The following is a 14,919-nucleotide window of genomic DNA, read 5'->3' as shown; positions in this document are numbered from 1 at the left end:
AATTTATCCCTCCTATCAACTCTGATCCTCACTCCCCCTCCTTTCCTCTGTCCTTTCCCTGGGCTCCCTCTTCCCCCCTTCCGTCCTGTTTTCTCCCCACTAAACCTCTCCCTACCTCCCTTCTCCCCCCACCAAGTCCTTTTGTATTCCCCTCCTCTGCCTACCCCACTCCCTGTCGCGTCTGCCCAGCGCCCCCCACCCCTCTTATGGGTCCTCATCCTCCATCAGCTCCTTTCTCGGCTCCCCCCTTTTTTACTTTCCCATCATCTGTCCAGTTTCCCCCCACCTGCTCTTGGCTGTGGTACGTCACATTTGCCAACTTTTTAGTGCAGTGTTCCAGTGACTGTTCAGTGTTGTTCGTCTTTCTCGTGTTGCGAACAGAAACCATGCTGTTGCTGGGTGTGAATTTTATGTCTTTTGCGAACAGAAACCAGACTGTCGCCGTGTTTTTTTTTTAATTGTCTGTCTATTGTTTTACCTGTCTGCTTTGTATGTATTTTCTTAGCGTCACCATCCCTCTGTTCTTTGTTTTAAGTTCAACGATTTCTTTTTGCCATGTTACTCTTTAAGTCTCCGATTTTATCGCCTGTTTTTCTTATTTATTCTCTTCATCTTTCTAACAAAGTCTGTAGGCTGAAGAGCGGCATACTAAGCTGCTGCCAGCCCGCCCCCTTCGGGGGGAATTGAAATTCAATAAAGGAAAAAAAAAATCCTCTCCAAGCCCCGCCCTCTGCCACGCCTTCACTGTTGTGTCCCCCCCCCCTTCCCCCCATCTTTACACCCTTCATCTCCTTTCCCAAGGTGTCTTCCGTTGACTCAGCCTCCCAGATGATGTCCTCTCTCCCTCCATTTATCCCTCCTATCAACTCTGATCCTCACCTTCCCCTCCTTTCCTCTGTCGCTTCCCTGGACTCCCTCTTCCCCCCCTTCCATCATTTTTTTGCCCGCCTACCTTCTCTCTACCTCCCTTCTCTCCCCTGAGTCCTTTTTGCTCTCCCCTCCATTGCCTTTCCCACTCCTTTTCGCATCCGCCCAGCCCCCTCTTTTTATGTTCCCTCCTTCCATTGGCTCCCCCTTTATCTTTTCCTCTCTTCCAGCTTTTTCCCCATCATAGGTCTGGGTCCTCCCCCCCCCCGCCCAATCTGACGTCGTGTCATCTGTATAGGGCTGTTATAAGTGAGTGTTCAGTGTTGTGCGTCCCCTGTTAGTATTGCGAACAGCCGCCACACTTACGCTAGTTGTGTTCTTTATCTCATGCGAACAGAAAGCAGACTGTTGCTGTGTTTTTTAATTTTGCCTGTCTACTTCTTCATCTGGGTCATCACCACAGTGTTTTTATATTTTGAATTCCACACCTTACCGCCATTTTACAGTTTTTTTTACAATGCCACTGTTTCATCACCTGTTTTTCTTGTTTGTTTCTATTCTCATTATGTTTTTTAACTTTTCTGTAGGCTGTAGAGCATCATATTACGCTGCTGCCAGCCCCCCCTCTAGGGGGGGGGGGAATTGAAATCCAGTAAAGAAAAAAAAGGGGGGCACTACATTAGTAGTGTGTGTGGCAGTTGAGAATTTGGGTCTGACCCGGGTTCGAATCCTGATCCAACACATATTTTCAACTTGACCTCTTGATTTTTATCACTGTTTTCTCACAGCAAAGTTCTATAATTCGTTTGTGTCATAATTTATAATGGGTGCTCGATCAAAATGGTGTGGTGCTGATAAGTTCCTGTGTGACCAAATTGCTGAGGTTATAGGTCCCTAGGCTTACACACTACTTAATCTAACTTAAACTTACACTGAGGACAACACACACACCCACACTGGAGGGATGACTCGAACTTCCGACGAGGGGAGCAGCACGAACCATGGCAAGGCGCCTGAGACCGCGCAGCTCAAAACGGTGTCCAAAAGAAAAGACACCTCATAGATACACAGGGTGTTTCCGCAACAGCGTGCAAAAATTTACCGGGACGTAGAGGATGCACCACTAAACAATTTGATGTAGTGAAACTGGGATAGGAGAAGCAGTTTAAGGAGATAGTAGGACTAATTTTTATTTACATTAATTAACTGCAAATAACATCAATGGTGCAATCAACGTACGATTTGTACTGTATCTTAAAATATGTGCTGAAACAGACAGCCATCAACCTCAATGCAAGCATAACATCAGCGAACAAGATTCTGACGCATTCTGACAAATATCCCTGGTGTGTTTCGAATCACATCACAAGCAGCTATAATTCTGGCATCTAATCCCTTCTCTGTTTCCACTGGGGTCTCATACACAAATGATGTTACACTACTGTCATTAAAATTACTACACCACGAAGATGACGTGCTACAGACGCGAAATTTAACCGACAGGAAGACGCTGTGATATGCAAATACTAGCTTTTCACAGTATTCACACAAGGTTGGCGCCGGTGGCGACACCTACAACGTGCGGACATAAGGAAAGTTTCCAACCGATTTCTCATTCACAAACAGCAATTGACCGGCGTTGCCTGGTGAAACGTTATTGTGATGCCTCGTGTAAGGAGGAGAAATGCGTACCATCACGTTTCCGACTTTGATAAAGGTCGGATTGTAGCCTATCGCGATTGCGGTTTATCATATCGCGGCATTGCTGCTCGCGTTGGTCGAGATCCAATGACTATTAGCACAATATGGAATCGGTGGGTTCAGGAGGGTAACACGGGACGCCGTGCTGGATCCCAACGGCCTCGTATCACAAGCAGTCGAGATGACAGGCATCTTATCCACATGGCTGTAACGGATCGTGCAACCACGTCTCGATCCATGACTCAACAGATGGGGACGTTTGCAAGACAACAACCATGTGCGCGAACAGTTCGGCGAAGTTTGCAGCAGCATGGACTATCATCTCGGAGACCATGGCTGCAGTTACCCTTGACGCTGCATCACAGACAGGAGCGCCTGCAATAGTGTACTCAACGACAAACCTGGGTGCACTAATGGCAAAACGTCATTTTTTCGGATGAATCCAGGTTCTGTTTACAGCATCATGATGGTCGCATCCGTGTTTGGCGACATCGCGGTGAACGCACACTGGAAGCGTGTATTCGTCATCGCCATACTGGCGTATCACCCGGCGTGATGGTATGGGGTGCCATTGCTTACACGACTCGGTCACCTCTTGTTCGCACTGACGGCACTTTGAACAGTGGACGTCACATTTCAGATGTGTTACGACCCGCGGCCCAACCCTTCATTCGATCCCTGCGAAACCCTACATTTCAGCAGGATAATGCACGACCGCATGTTGCACGTCCTGTACGGGCCTTTCTGGATACATAAAATGTTCGACTGCTGCCCTGGCCAGCACATTCTCCAGACCTGTCACCAACTGAAAACGTCTGGTCAGTGGTGGCTGAGCAACTGGCTCGTCACAATACGCCAGTCACTACTCTTGGTGAACTGTGGTATCGTGTTGTAGCTGCATGGGCAGCTGTACCTGTACTCGCCATCCAAGCTCTGTTTGACTCAATGCCCAGGCGTATCAGGACCGTATTACAGCCAGAGGTGGTTGTTCTGGGTACAGATTTCTCAGGATCTACACTCCTGGAAATTGAAATAAGAACACCGTGAATTCATTGTCCCAGGAAGGGGAAACTTTAGTGACACATTCCTGGGGTCATATACATCACATGATCACACTGACAGAACCACAGGCAACAGAGCATGCACAATGTCGGCACTAGTACAGTGTATATCCACCTTTCGCAGCAATGCAGGCTGCTATTCTCCCATGGAGACGATCGTAGAGATGCTGGATGTAGTCCTGTGGAACGGCTTGCCATGCCATTTCCACCTGGCGCCTCAGTTGGACCAGCGTTCGTGCTGGACGTGCAGACCGCGTGAGACGACGCTTCATCCAGTCCCAAACATGCTCAATGGGGGACAGATCCGGAGATCTTGCTGGCCAGGGTAGTTGACTTACACCTTCTAGATCACGTTGGGTGGCACAGGATACATGCGGACGTCCATTGTCCTGTTGGAACAGCAAGTTCCCTTGCCGGTCTAGGAATGGTAGAACGATGGGTTCGATGACGGTTTGGATGTACCGTGCACTATTCAGTGTCCCCTCGACGATCACCAGTGGTGTACGGCCAGTGTAGAAGATCGCTCCCCACACCATGATGCCAGGTGTTGGCCCTGTGTGCCTCGGTCGTATGCAGTCCTGATTGTGGCGCTCACCTGCACGGCGCCAAACACGCATACGACCATCATTGGCACCAAGGCAGAAGCGACTCTCATCGCTGAAGACGACACGTCTCCATTCGTCCCTCCATTCACGCCTGTCGCGACACCACTGGAGGCGGGCTGCACGATGTTGGGGCGTGAGCGGAAGACGGCCTAACGGTGTGCGGGACCGTAGCCCAGCTTCATGGAGACGGTTGCGAATGGTCCTCGCCGATACCCCAGGAGCAACAGTGTCCCTAATTTGCTGGGAAGTGGCGGTGCGGTCCCCTACGGCACTGCGTAGGATCCTACGGTCTTGGCGTGCATCCGTGCGTCGCTGCGGTCCGGTCCCAGGTCGACGGGCACGTGCACCTTCCGCCGACCACTGGCGACAACATCGATGTACTGTGGAGACCTCACGCCCCACGTGTTGAGCAATTCGGCGGTACGTCCACCCGGCCTCCCGCATGCCCACTATACGCCCTCGCTCAAAGTCCGTCAACTGCACATACGGTTCACGTCCACGCTGTCGCGGCATGCTACCAGTGTTAAAGACTGCGATGGAGCTCCGTATGCCACGGCAAACTGGCTGACACTGACGGCGGCGGTGCACAAATGCTGCGCAGCTAGCGCCATTCGACGGCCAACACCGCGGTTCCTGGTGTGTCCGCTGTGCCGTGCGTGTGATCATTGCTTGTACAGCCCTCTCGCAGTGTCCGGAGCAAGTATGGTGGGTCTGACACACCGGTGTCAATGTGTTCTTTTTTCCATTTCCAGGAGTGTATACACCCACATTGCGTGAAAATTTAATCACATGTCAGTTCTAGTATAATATATTTGTCCAGTGAATACCCGTTTTTCATCTTCATTTCCTCTTGGTGTATCAATTTTAATGGCCAGTAGTGTAGATATCCCCGTAGGAAATAATAAGGGGATTCAGGTCAGCTGACCTTGCAGACCATGGAATAGGACCTGTCCTTCTAATCCAGTGACCAGGAGATACTGTACCAGTACCACTCCATCATAATGTACTGTACATCTCTGAATAGCACTGAGTAATGAATGCGTCTGTCATTGATAGAACGTTTTGTCATGGGACAATGTAAATACAATACAACAGAGCCACCTTATGGACAAGCAAAGTACAGAAAAAACGTGCATCATGACTTCGTGGTAATCAGGCTCGTCCTCCTTGTTACCTTGCAGGAAATAAAGAATGAACATGTAAATAAGCAGCACATTACATGTAAACTTGTACGCATGTTAGTTGTAAATAAGCCGGAAAACAGTAATACTAGAAAAAGCGGAAGGCAAGTTTACTTCCATATAAACTTAAGCTGGCTTCTCCGATCCCAGGTTCCCTGCCTCAAATTGTTCAGTGGAACATTCTCTACGTCGTGCTAAATTTTTGCATGCTCTTACGGATACACCCTGTATATATATTTGTATACAATGCGAAAAATCAGTCAAGATACTATAACATTTACATTACCCCAGTTCTGTTCGAGTTGGATCATTACTTTTGCTCTTCTTAAATTTCTCCAAAGCATCTTTTGCTTTCTGCGTTATCAGAGATTCCATAGGCACATCTGGAACTCCCATATCATTAGCGAAACGTTTTGCACCATCACCAACGAGTAAAACATGCGATGTGTTTTCCATCACCAGTCTGGCTACATACACTGGGTGAGATACATTCTTGATGGCACCAACAGCTCCTGAAAATTAATCTCTTTAATGTACAGATAATTTCTCTGTATTCTGTATTACTAAAATGAATTGTTGTACCTGCATTAAGTCCTGTTCCTTCCATAACGATGGCATCCATTTCAACCTCTCCGTCAGCATTAAGAACAGAGCCATGTCCTGAGAAAAAGAAGTGGAGTAGGGTATTATTGTAATGAAAAAGCTTTCCACATATAGTTTGTTCGAGATATTGCGAACAGTTCATTAACCGATCAATGCAAGGAAGAAATTTCTTATTGATATAGAAGTTCCATTGCTGTCAGCCACCACTCAAATTACTTAGAAAGCAGGAAAACTTCTTTAAAGATGTGTAGAAGACACTACAGGGTGCAATATTCTCTGTCTTGTGATATAATAATGTGAGCCACTTAATGATTGATGTACCTGGAAAACATTGTCAACACAAGTCTCATTCATCGTTTAGTCTCCTCCAAAGCTTTCCTTGATTCTGTCAACGAAACATACATAGAGGACTTTTTGTAATGGATTAATGTTAATAAAGTCTTTACCGCTTTACTATTAGTGAGTTAGCGGCACTTGTTTATCACGACTTTTTTCCCGCCAATAAGGAGACCTAACATTCAAGATGGGAAAGAAGTGATGTTAATAACGTTATATCAAAAACATAAGGACCGCTGCTATGAAGGAAAAATACCTCTTTGGTTCCCATAGCAGTGTATCGTATGGACTCTCTTTGGTATGACAGTCTGCTCTCTGACTTGTAATGTGCTGGTCGCACTTTGTGTAGGTTATAATGCTCGATAATAAATCGTCATTTAGACTGATCAGCCAGAACATTATGACCACCGATCTGCTATCGATACAAACCCGTCCAGGTGATAGCAGCAACATCTGGCGAGGAATGACTGCTAGACAGACACATGCATGGTGCATACACGTAGTTTCAGTGAGTGTGCTGTCAGTATGTAGAACAGGAAAGGCGCGCGAGCTGTCTGAATTTGACCAAGGGCATATTCTGACGGCCTGCAGGTTCAGCACGACCATTTCGGAAACGGCAGGACATGTCCGGTGTTCAAGGATTGCTGTAGTGAGTGTCTTGGACACGTGGCGAAACCAAAGTGAAACCATGTCCAGATGTCGTGAGATTGGTAAAACAGGACACATGGCGAACTGCGGAGGAACTAACATCAGACTTTAACGTTGGGCAGAGTACATGTGCATCTGAATGCACGGTGCACTGAACACTCCTAGCGTCAGGCCTCTGCTGCCATGACCCATGCATGTTAACACCACGACATCGGCAAATACGACTGACAAGGGCATGTGACTATCGGCACTAGACGTTGGGGCAGTGGCAGAGTGTTACATGGCCTGCTTAATCCCGATATTTTCTTCATAGTGCCAATGGGAGGTCGGGAATCAGTCGTCTTCCAGGGGACAAGCTGGCGAGGGCTCCATTATACTATGAGGAACATTAATGTGGACATCCATTGGTCCACTGGAGCTCGTGCAAGACAGTATCATATACTGGTTGCAGACCACGTACACCCCTTCATGACAATTGGAAACATGTTGCCTGGTCCGACGAGTCTCGTTTCAAATTGTATCGAGTGGATGGACGTGTACGAGTATGGAGACAACATCATGAATCCAATGGACCCAGCATGTCAGCAGGGGAGTGTTCAAGGTGGTTGAGGCTCAGTAATTGTGTGGTGCGTGTGTAGTTGGAGTGATATGGGACCCCTGATACGTCTAGATACGACTCTGACAGGTGACACGTACGTAAGCATCCTGTCTGATCACGTGCACTCATTCATGTCCATTGTGTATTCCGACAGACTTTCGCAATTCCAGCAGGACAGTGCGACACACCACACGTCCAGAATTGCTACAGGGTGGCTCCAGGAACACTCTTCTGAGGGTAAACACTTCCACTGACCACTAGACTCCCCACACATGAGCATTACCGAGCATTTCTGGGATTCCTTGAAGCATGCTCTTCAGAAGAGATCTCAAACCCCTCGTACTCTTCCGGATTTACGGACAGCCTTGCAGTATTCATGGTGTGCATTCCCTCCCGCACTACTTCAGGCGTTAGTCGAGTCCATGCCATGTCGTGTTGCGGCACTTCTGCGCGCTCGTGTGGCTCTACGCGATATTAGGTAGGTGTGCCAGTTTCTTTGGCTTTTCATTGTATCATTATGCATGAAATATACCTTCAAATTACAGGTATTTATTGTGAAGAACATGCAAGCAAGCAGGTAAGATCCACGAACTGCGACATAATCGCGTATATAAACAGTGATCAAATACTGTAAAATGCTTTTTTATTCCAGTCTCTGATCACATATTTTAAAACTATGTCACGATGCTATGCTGATTATATTTATACACTCCTGGAAATGGAAAAAAGAACACATTGACACCGGTGTGTCAGACCGCCCATACGTGCTCCGGACACTGCGAGAGGGCTGTACAAGCAATGATCACACGCACGGCACAGCGGACACACCAGGAACCGCGGTGTTGGCCGTCGAATGGCGCTAGCTGCGCAGCATTTGTGCACCGCCACCGTCAGTGTCAGCCAGTTTGCCGTGGCATACGGAGCTCCATCGCAGTCTTTAACACTGGTAGCATGCCGCGACAGCGTGGACGTGAACCGTATGTGCAGTTGACGGACTTTGAGCGGGGGCGTATAGTGGGCATGCGGGAGGCCGGGTGTACGTACCGCCGAATTGCTCAACACGTGGGGCGTGAGGTCTCCACAGTACATCGATGTTGTCGCCAGTGGTCGGCGGAAGGTGCACGTGCCCGTCGACCTGGGACCGGACCGCAGCGACGCACGGATGCACGCCAAGACCGTAGGATCCTACGCAGTGCCGTAGGGGACCGCACCGCCACTTCCCAGCAAATTAGGGACACTGTTGCTCCTGGGGTATCGGCGAGGACCATTCGCAACCGTCTCCATGAAGCTGGGCTACGGTCCCGCACACCGTTAGGCCGTCTTCCGCTCACGCCCCAACATCGTGCAGCCCGCCTCCAGTGGTGTCGCGACAGGCGTGAATGGAGGGACGAATGGAGACGTGTCGTCTTCAGCGATGAGAGTCGCTTCTGCCTTGGTGCCAATGATGGTCGTATGCGTGTTTGGCGCCGTGCAGGTGAGCGCCACAATCAGGACTGCATACGACCGAGGCACACAGGGCCAACACCCGGCATCATGGTGTGGGGAGCGATCTCCTACACTGGCCGTACACCACTGGTGATCGTCGAGGGGACACTGAATAGTGCACGGTACATCCAAACCGTCATCGAACCCATCGTTCTACCATTCCTAGACCGGCAAGGGAACTTGCTGTTTCAACAGGACAATGCACGTCCGCATGTATCCCGTGCCACCCAACGTGCTCTAGAAGGTGTAAGTCAACTACCCTGGCCAGCAAGATCTCCGGATCTGTCCCCCATTGAGCATGTTTGGGACTGGATGAAGCGTCGTCTCACGCGGTCTGCACGTCCAGCACGAACGCTGGTCCTACTGAGGCGCCAGGTGGAAATGGCATGGCAAGCCGTTCCACAGGACTACATCCAGCATCTCTACGATCGTCTCCATGGGAGAATAGCAGCCTGCATTGCTGCGAAAGGTGGATATACACTGTACTAGTGCCGACATTGTGCATGCTCTGTTGCCTGTGTCTATGTGCCTGTGGTTCTGTCAGTGTGGTCATGTGATGTATCTGACCCCAGGAATGTGTCAATAAAGTTTCCCCTTCCTGGGACAATGAATTCACGGTGTTCTTATTTCAATTTCCAGGAGTGTATGTTTTGACGATGCCATTATGGCCGTATCACTTTAGGACATGGTGTAAAAAAGATCTGAGGATGGTCGGTACAGACTGAAACCGTTCATCGTCTAAAGAATTCATTTGTGATCAGAGACTGGAATAAAATAGCATTTTAGGTAAGATCCAGCTTGAGAGGGAGAGAGAGAGCGCTGTGGTGTGCGGGTACCTGCATTGAAGGCCTCGTCGTCCTCCATGACCTCGACGGCGGCCTGCACGGCGTCCAGAAGGCTGCCGCCCTGCTCCAGCACGGCGTAGCCCGCCTTGGCGGCCCGCCTCACGCCCTCCAGCTTGGGCTGGTCCTGGCTGTCCGGGATGTCGCCGGCGCCGCCGTGCACCAGCACCACTGGCTCCACCATCCTGGGGCACACTGCGCGGGTCCGCACAGTACACAGCGCAATTACTCAACACTGCCTTACTACACTGTTTGGCTTTAAAACAGCACAACCACGAAGCTGGCATGCATGCATCGAAGTGTACCAACGCAAAGTAGCCAGCGTAACATCATCTACCGTCTGTATACAAGAAAAAATTTAACGGATTTCTCACTCAGAAACCACATTTTAATGTTGTTTGATTGTGAGAAGATCGCGTTTTTGTTGTGGTTGTCTTGAGTCCGAAGTAGGGCAATACATAAACTATCGATATACGAGGGTCACTCCAAAAGAAATGCACACTATTTTTTTTAAATCCATCTTTTATTCTACATGTTTGAATGGTTTACCGTGTATAGATACATCCTTTAGGAACAATATTTTCATTTCTCTACATAATTTCCGTCCCTCTCAACTGCCTTACGCCATCTTGGAACCAGCGCCTGTATATCCGCACGGTAAAATTCTGGACCAGCCTGTTGGAGCCACTGTTTGGCAGCGTGCACAAGGGAGTCATCATCTTCAAACCTTGTTCCACGAAGAGAGTCTTTCAGTTTCCCAAAGAGATGATAGTCACATGGAGCCAGGTTAGGACTGTAAGGCGGGTGCTTCAGTGTTGTCCATCCGAGTTTTGTTATAGCTTTCATGGTTTTTTGACTGACATGTGGCCGTGCATTGTCATGCAACAGCAAAACATCCTGCTTTTGCCGATGTGGTCGAACACGACTCAGTCGAGCTTGTTCTTCACTGTCGTCACACATGCATCAAAATTTGTGGTGGTTCCACTTGGATGATGTCCACAAGCAAGAGTCCTTCGGAATCGAAAAACACCGTAGCCATAACTTTTCCAGCATAAGGCGTCGTTTTGAATTTTTTTTCTTGGGTGAATTTGCATGATACCACTCCATTGATTGCCTCTTCACCCCTGGTGAAAAATGATGGAGCCATGTTTCATCACCTGGCACAATTCTTCCAAGAAATTCATCTCTACCATTCTCGTACTGTTCCAAAAGTTCGCTGCATACCGTTTTTCTTGTTTCTTTGTGAGCAACTGTCAACATCCTGGGAACCCACCTGGCACAAACATTTTTTAACGTCGACACTTTCAGTATTCTGCAAACACTTCCTTCCCCTATCCCAGCGTAGCGAGACAAATCGTTCACTGTGATGCGTCTGTCAGCAGTCACCAACTCGGTAACTCTCTGCACATTGTCTGTAGTGTGGGCAATACGAGGCCTGCCGCTGCGAGGACAATCCTCAATATTGCCGTGCCCGCTTTCATCACGTAACCTGCTTGCCCACCGACTTACTGTTCTGCGATCGACAGCAGCATCTCCATACACCTTTTCAACCTCTTGTGGAGGTTTCCCACTGTCTCGTATTCACAGCACAGGAATTCTATGACAGCAAGTTGCTTCTGACGAACGTCAAGTGTAGCAGCCACCTTGCAGACATGCTGTGACGGCGCCACTCACGAGAACAGGTTGAACTAAATTTGAAAACAAGCGGAAAAGATGTATCTACACACTCTAAAACTTTCACAAATGCGGAGCGAAAACTGTATTTTTACAAAAATAGTGTGCATTTCTTTTGGAGTGACCCTCGTATCGATAGTTTTCCTAGATTACATTGATACACATCGGTGACCTTTTACCATCAATATATCGATACTTCTATATCAGAATGGCAGTTTTGAGTGCCGATATTTTTATTTCATGTTATATTTTTCTTCACAATTTTTGATAATTATTCGAAGCTGTTCTTTTGACATTGTAGTAGAACATAATTTTACTTTCATTGTGTGAAGGAGTCTTACTACTTCTTGAGCTTTCATCACGTACAATATTTCTCCTTGACTATGTAAGGCAAGTATATGTGGCGCAAAAGAAGTCCGATTGCACTGGGAGGATTGCAGTGTGAATGAAATAACAAGATTTCCGAGGTGAAGAAATAGCGCTGTGTTGTTTTTTCACATCTGCATTCTTCAAAGGCAGTAGCTGAAACTGATGAACAAGAATCTAAATGTCAAGATTGGTTTTTCGGTGGGCGGAAACTTGTGAGGGGAAATGCTCAGTAATCGGCGCTCGGTGCTATCAACAAAAACTGCAACGTTTAGCTTCGCCACTAAATTTTGATGCTGCGACTGCTAAGTCACTGGCGTTGGCATAAATGAGAAAACAGGGAAGTCGATATGAAGTGTTTTGGACAAACCCCTATAGGTGACGAAACCGAATGACAGACCCATCGAACACCTTCTATTGTGCTATGTACATGCAGTTACCATTGTTAGCAAAGTGATTATCGCATTTTAATGTTATTTGATTGTCAGAAGATAGTCTTTTCCTCGTGGTGGTCTTCAGTCTGAAGTAAGGCTGTTCTTAAAATATCAGTGTATCGATTATTTCTAAGAAGATATCGATATACATCGTAGATATTCTCCCACAAATATATCAATACTTCGAAATCAGATTGGCTGTATCGAATGTCGATGATTTTATATTATATTTCTTTCATAATATGTGATATTTATTTGAGGTTGTTCTTTTGAAATCGTGGTATAACATAATTTTTCTTTCACTATATGAAGGGTCCTCAGCTCTTGGCCTAGTGGCTAGCGTTGCTGCCATTCGATCACCGAGTCGCGGGTTCGATTCCCGGCCAGCTTGGGATTTTCTTTGCCTGGGGACTGGTTGTTTGTGTTGTTCTCATAATTTCGTCATCATCATAATTTGTGGCAGTGTCTAGAGTGGACTATGAAAAAAACTGGACTATGTAACCATTGGGACTTCGTACGGGCGCTGATGACCGCGCAGCTGAGTGCCCCACAGACCAAACATCATCATCACTGTGTGAAGGAGTCTTACTACTTATTGAGTTTTCATCACGTCCAATGTTTCTCTTTGTGTGAAGCAAGTATATGTGCCAGGAAAGAAGAAGTCAGATTGCACTGTAGGGGGGGGGGGGGGGTGAATGGAATAACGAGATTTCCGATGCTGTGAAGACATTGCACTGTGCTGTTTATTCACATCGGCATTCTTCGAAAGCAGTTGCTGTAAATGATGAGCAAACATCTAATTGCCAATATTGGTGTTTATGGTAGGCGGAGAGGTGTGAAGGGGAAATGCTAACGGAATACGCGCTCAGCGATACCAACAGCCGGCCGCTGTGGCCGAGCGGTTCTAGGCGCTTCAGTCCGGTACTGCGCTGCTGCTACGGTCGCAGGTTCGAATCCTACATCTACATCTACATCTACATTTACACTCCGCAAGCCACCCAACGGTGTGTGGCGGAGGGCACTTAACGTGCCGCTGTCATTACCTCCCTTTCCTGTTCTAGTCGCATATGGTTCGCGGGAAAAACGACTGCCGGAAAGCCTCCGTGCTCGCTCGAATCTCTCTAATTTTACATTCGTGGTCTCCTCGGGAGGTATAACTAGGGGAAAGCAATATATTCGATACCTCATCCAGAAACGCACCCTCTCGAAACCTGGACAGCAAGCTACACCGCGATGCAGAGCACCTCTCTTGCAGAGTCTGCCACTTGAGTTTGCTGAACATCTCCGTAACGCTATCATGCTTTCCAAATAACCCTGTGACGAAACGCACCGCTCTTCTTTCGATCCTCTCTATCTCCTCTGTCAACCCGACCAGGTACAGATCCCACACTGATGAGCAATGCTCAAGTAGAGGTCGAACGAGTGTTTTGTAAGCCACCTCCTTTGCTGATGGACTACATTTCCTAAGGTCTCTCCCAATGAATCTCAACCTGGCACCCGCCTTACCAACAATTAATTTTATTTGATCATTCCACTTCAAATCGTTCCATAGGCGTACACCCAAATATTTTACAGAAGTAACTGCTACAAGTGATTGTTCCGCTATCATATAATCATACAATAAAGGATCCTTCTTTCTATGTATTCGCAATACATTAAATTTGTCTATGTTAAGGTTCAGTTGCCACTCCCTGCACCAAGTGCCTATCCGGTGCAGATCTTCCTGCATTTCGCTGCAATTTTCTAATGCTGCAACTTCTCTGTATACTACAGCATCATCCGCGAAAAGCCGTATGGAACTTCCGACACTATCTACTAGGTCATTTATATATCTTGTGATAAGCAATGGACCCATAACACTGCCCTGTGTCACACCAGAGATTACTTTAACGTCTGTAGACTTCTCTCCATTGAGAACAACATTCTGTGTTCTGTTTGCTAAAAACTCTTCAGTCCAGCCACACAGCTGGTTTGGTATCCCGCTGGCTCTTACTTTGTTTATCAGGCGACAGTGCGGAACTGTATAGTACGCCTTCCGGAAGTCAAGGAAAATGGCATCTACCTGGGAGCCTGTATCTAATATTTTCTGGGTCTCATGAACAAATAAAGCGAGTTGGGTCTCACGCGATCGCTATATCCGGAATTCATGTTGATTCCTACAGAGTAGATTCTGGGTTTTCAGAAACGACATGATACGCGAGCAAAAAACATGTTCTAAAATTCTACAACAGATTGACGTCAGAGATATAGGTCTATAGTTTTGCGCATCTGCTCGACGACCCTTCTTGAAGACAGGGACTACCTGTGCTCTTTTCCGATCATTTGGAACCTTCCATTCCTCAGAGACTTGCGGTACACGGCTGTTAGAAGGGAGGCAAGTTCTTTCGCGTACTCTGTGTAGAATCGAATTGGTATCCCGTCAGGTCCAGTGGACTTTCCTCTGTTGAGTGATTCCAGTTGCTTTTCTATTCCTTTGACACTTATTTCGATGTCAGCCATTTTTTCGTTTGTGCGAGGA

The 14,919-nt window shown here is 47.5% G+C and overlaps 1 protein-coding gene across 2 annotated transcripts in view; it reads right to left on the bottom strand.

Annotated features, from left to right (window-relative positions):
- Window positions 1–14,919, bottom strand: part of LOC126251856 (isoaspartyl peptidase/L-asparaginase) — an 81,521-nt gene that overhangs the window by 15,481 nt on the left and 51,121 nt on the right. For both annotated transcript variants that reach the window (XM_049952534.1, XM_049952533.1), the window contains exons 2-4: window positions 9,922–10,122; window positions 5,998–6,075; window positions 5,702–5,927 (exon numbers count right to left, since the gene is read on the bottom strand). In XM_049952534.1, coding sequence (XP_049808491.1) covers window positions 5,702–5,927; window positions 5,998–6,075; window positions 9,922–10,111 — 494 coding nt within the window. In that variant the 5' untranslated portion in view covers window positions 10,112–10,122. The remainder of the gene's footprint in view (window positions 1–5,701; window positions 5,928–5,997; window positions 6,076–9,921; window positions 10,123–14,919) is intronic.

The sequence above is a fragment of the Schistocerca nitens genome, chromosome 4 (genome assembly GCF_023898315.1).
Source record: "Schistocerca nitens isolate TAMUIC-IGC-003100 chromosome 4, iqSchNite1.1, whole genome shotgun sequence".
Classification (NCBI taxonomy): domain Eukaryota; kingdom Metazoa; phylum Arthropoda; class Insecta; order Orthoptera; family Acrididae; genus Schistocerca; species Schistocerca nitens.
This window is presented reverse-complemented; position numbering and strand designations above follow the sequence as displayed.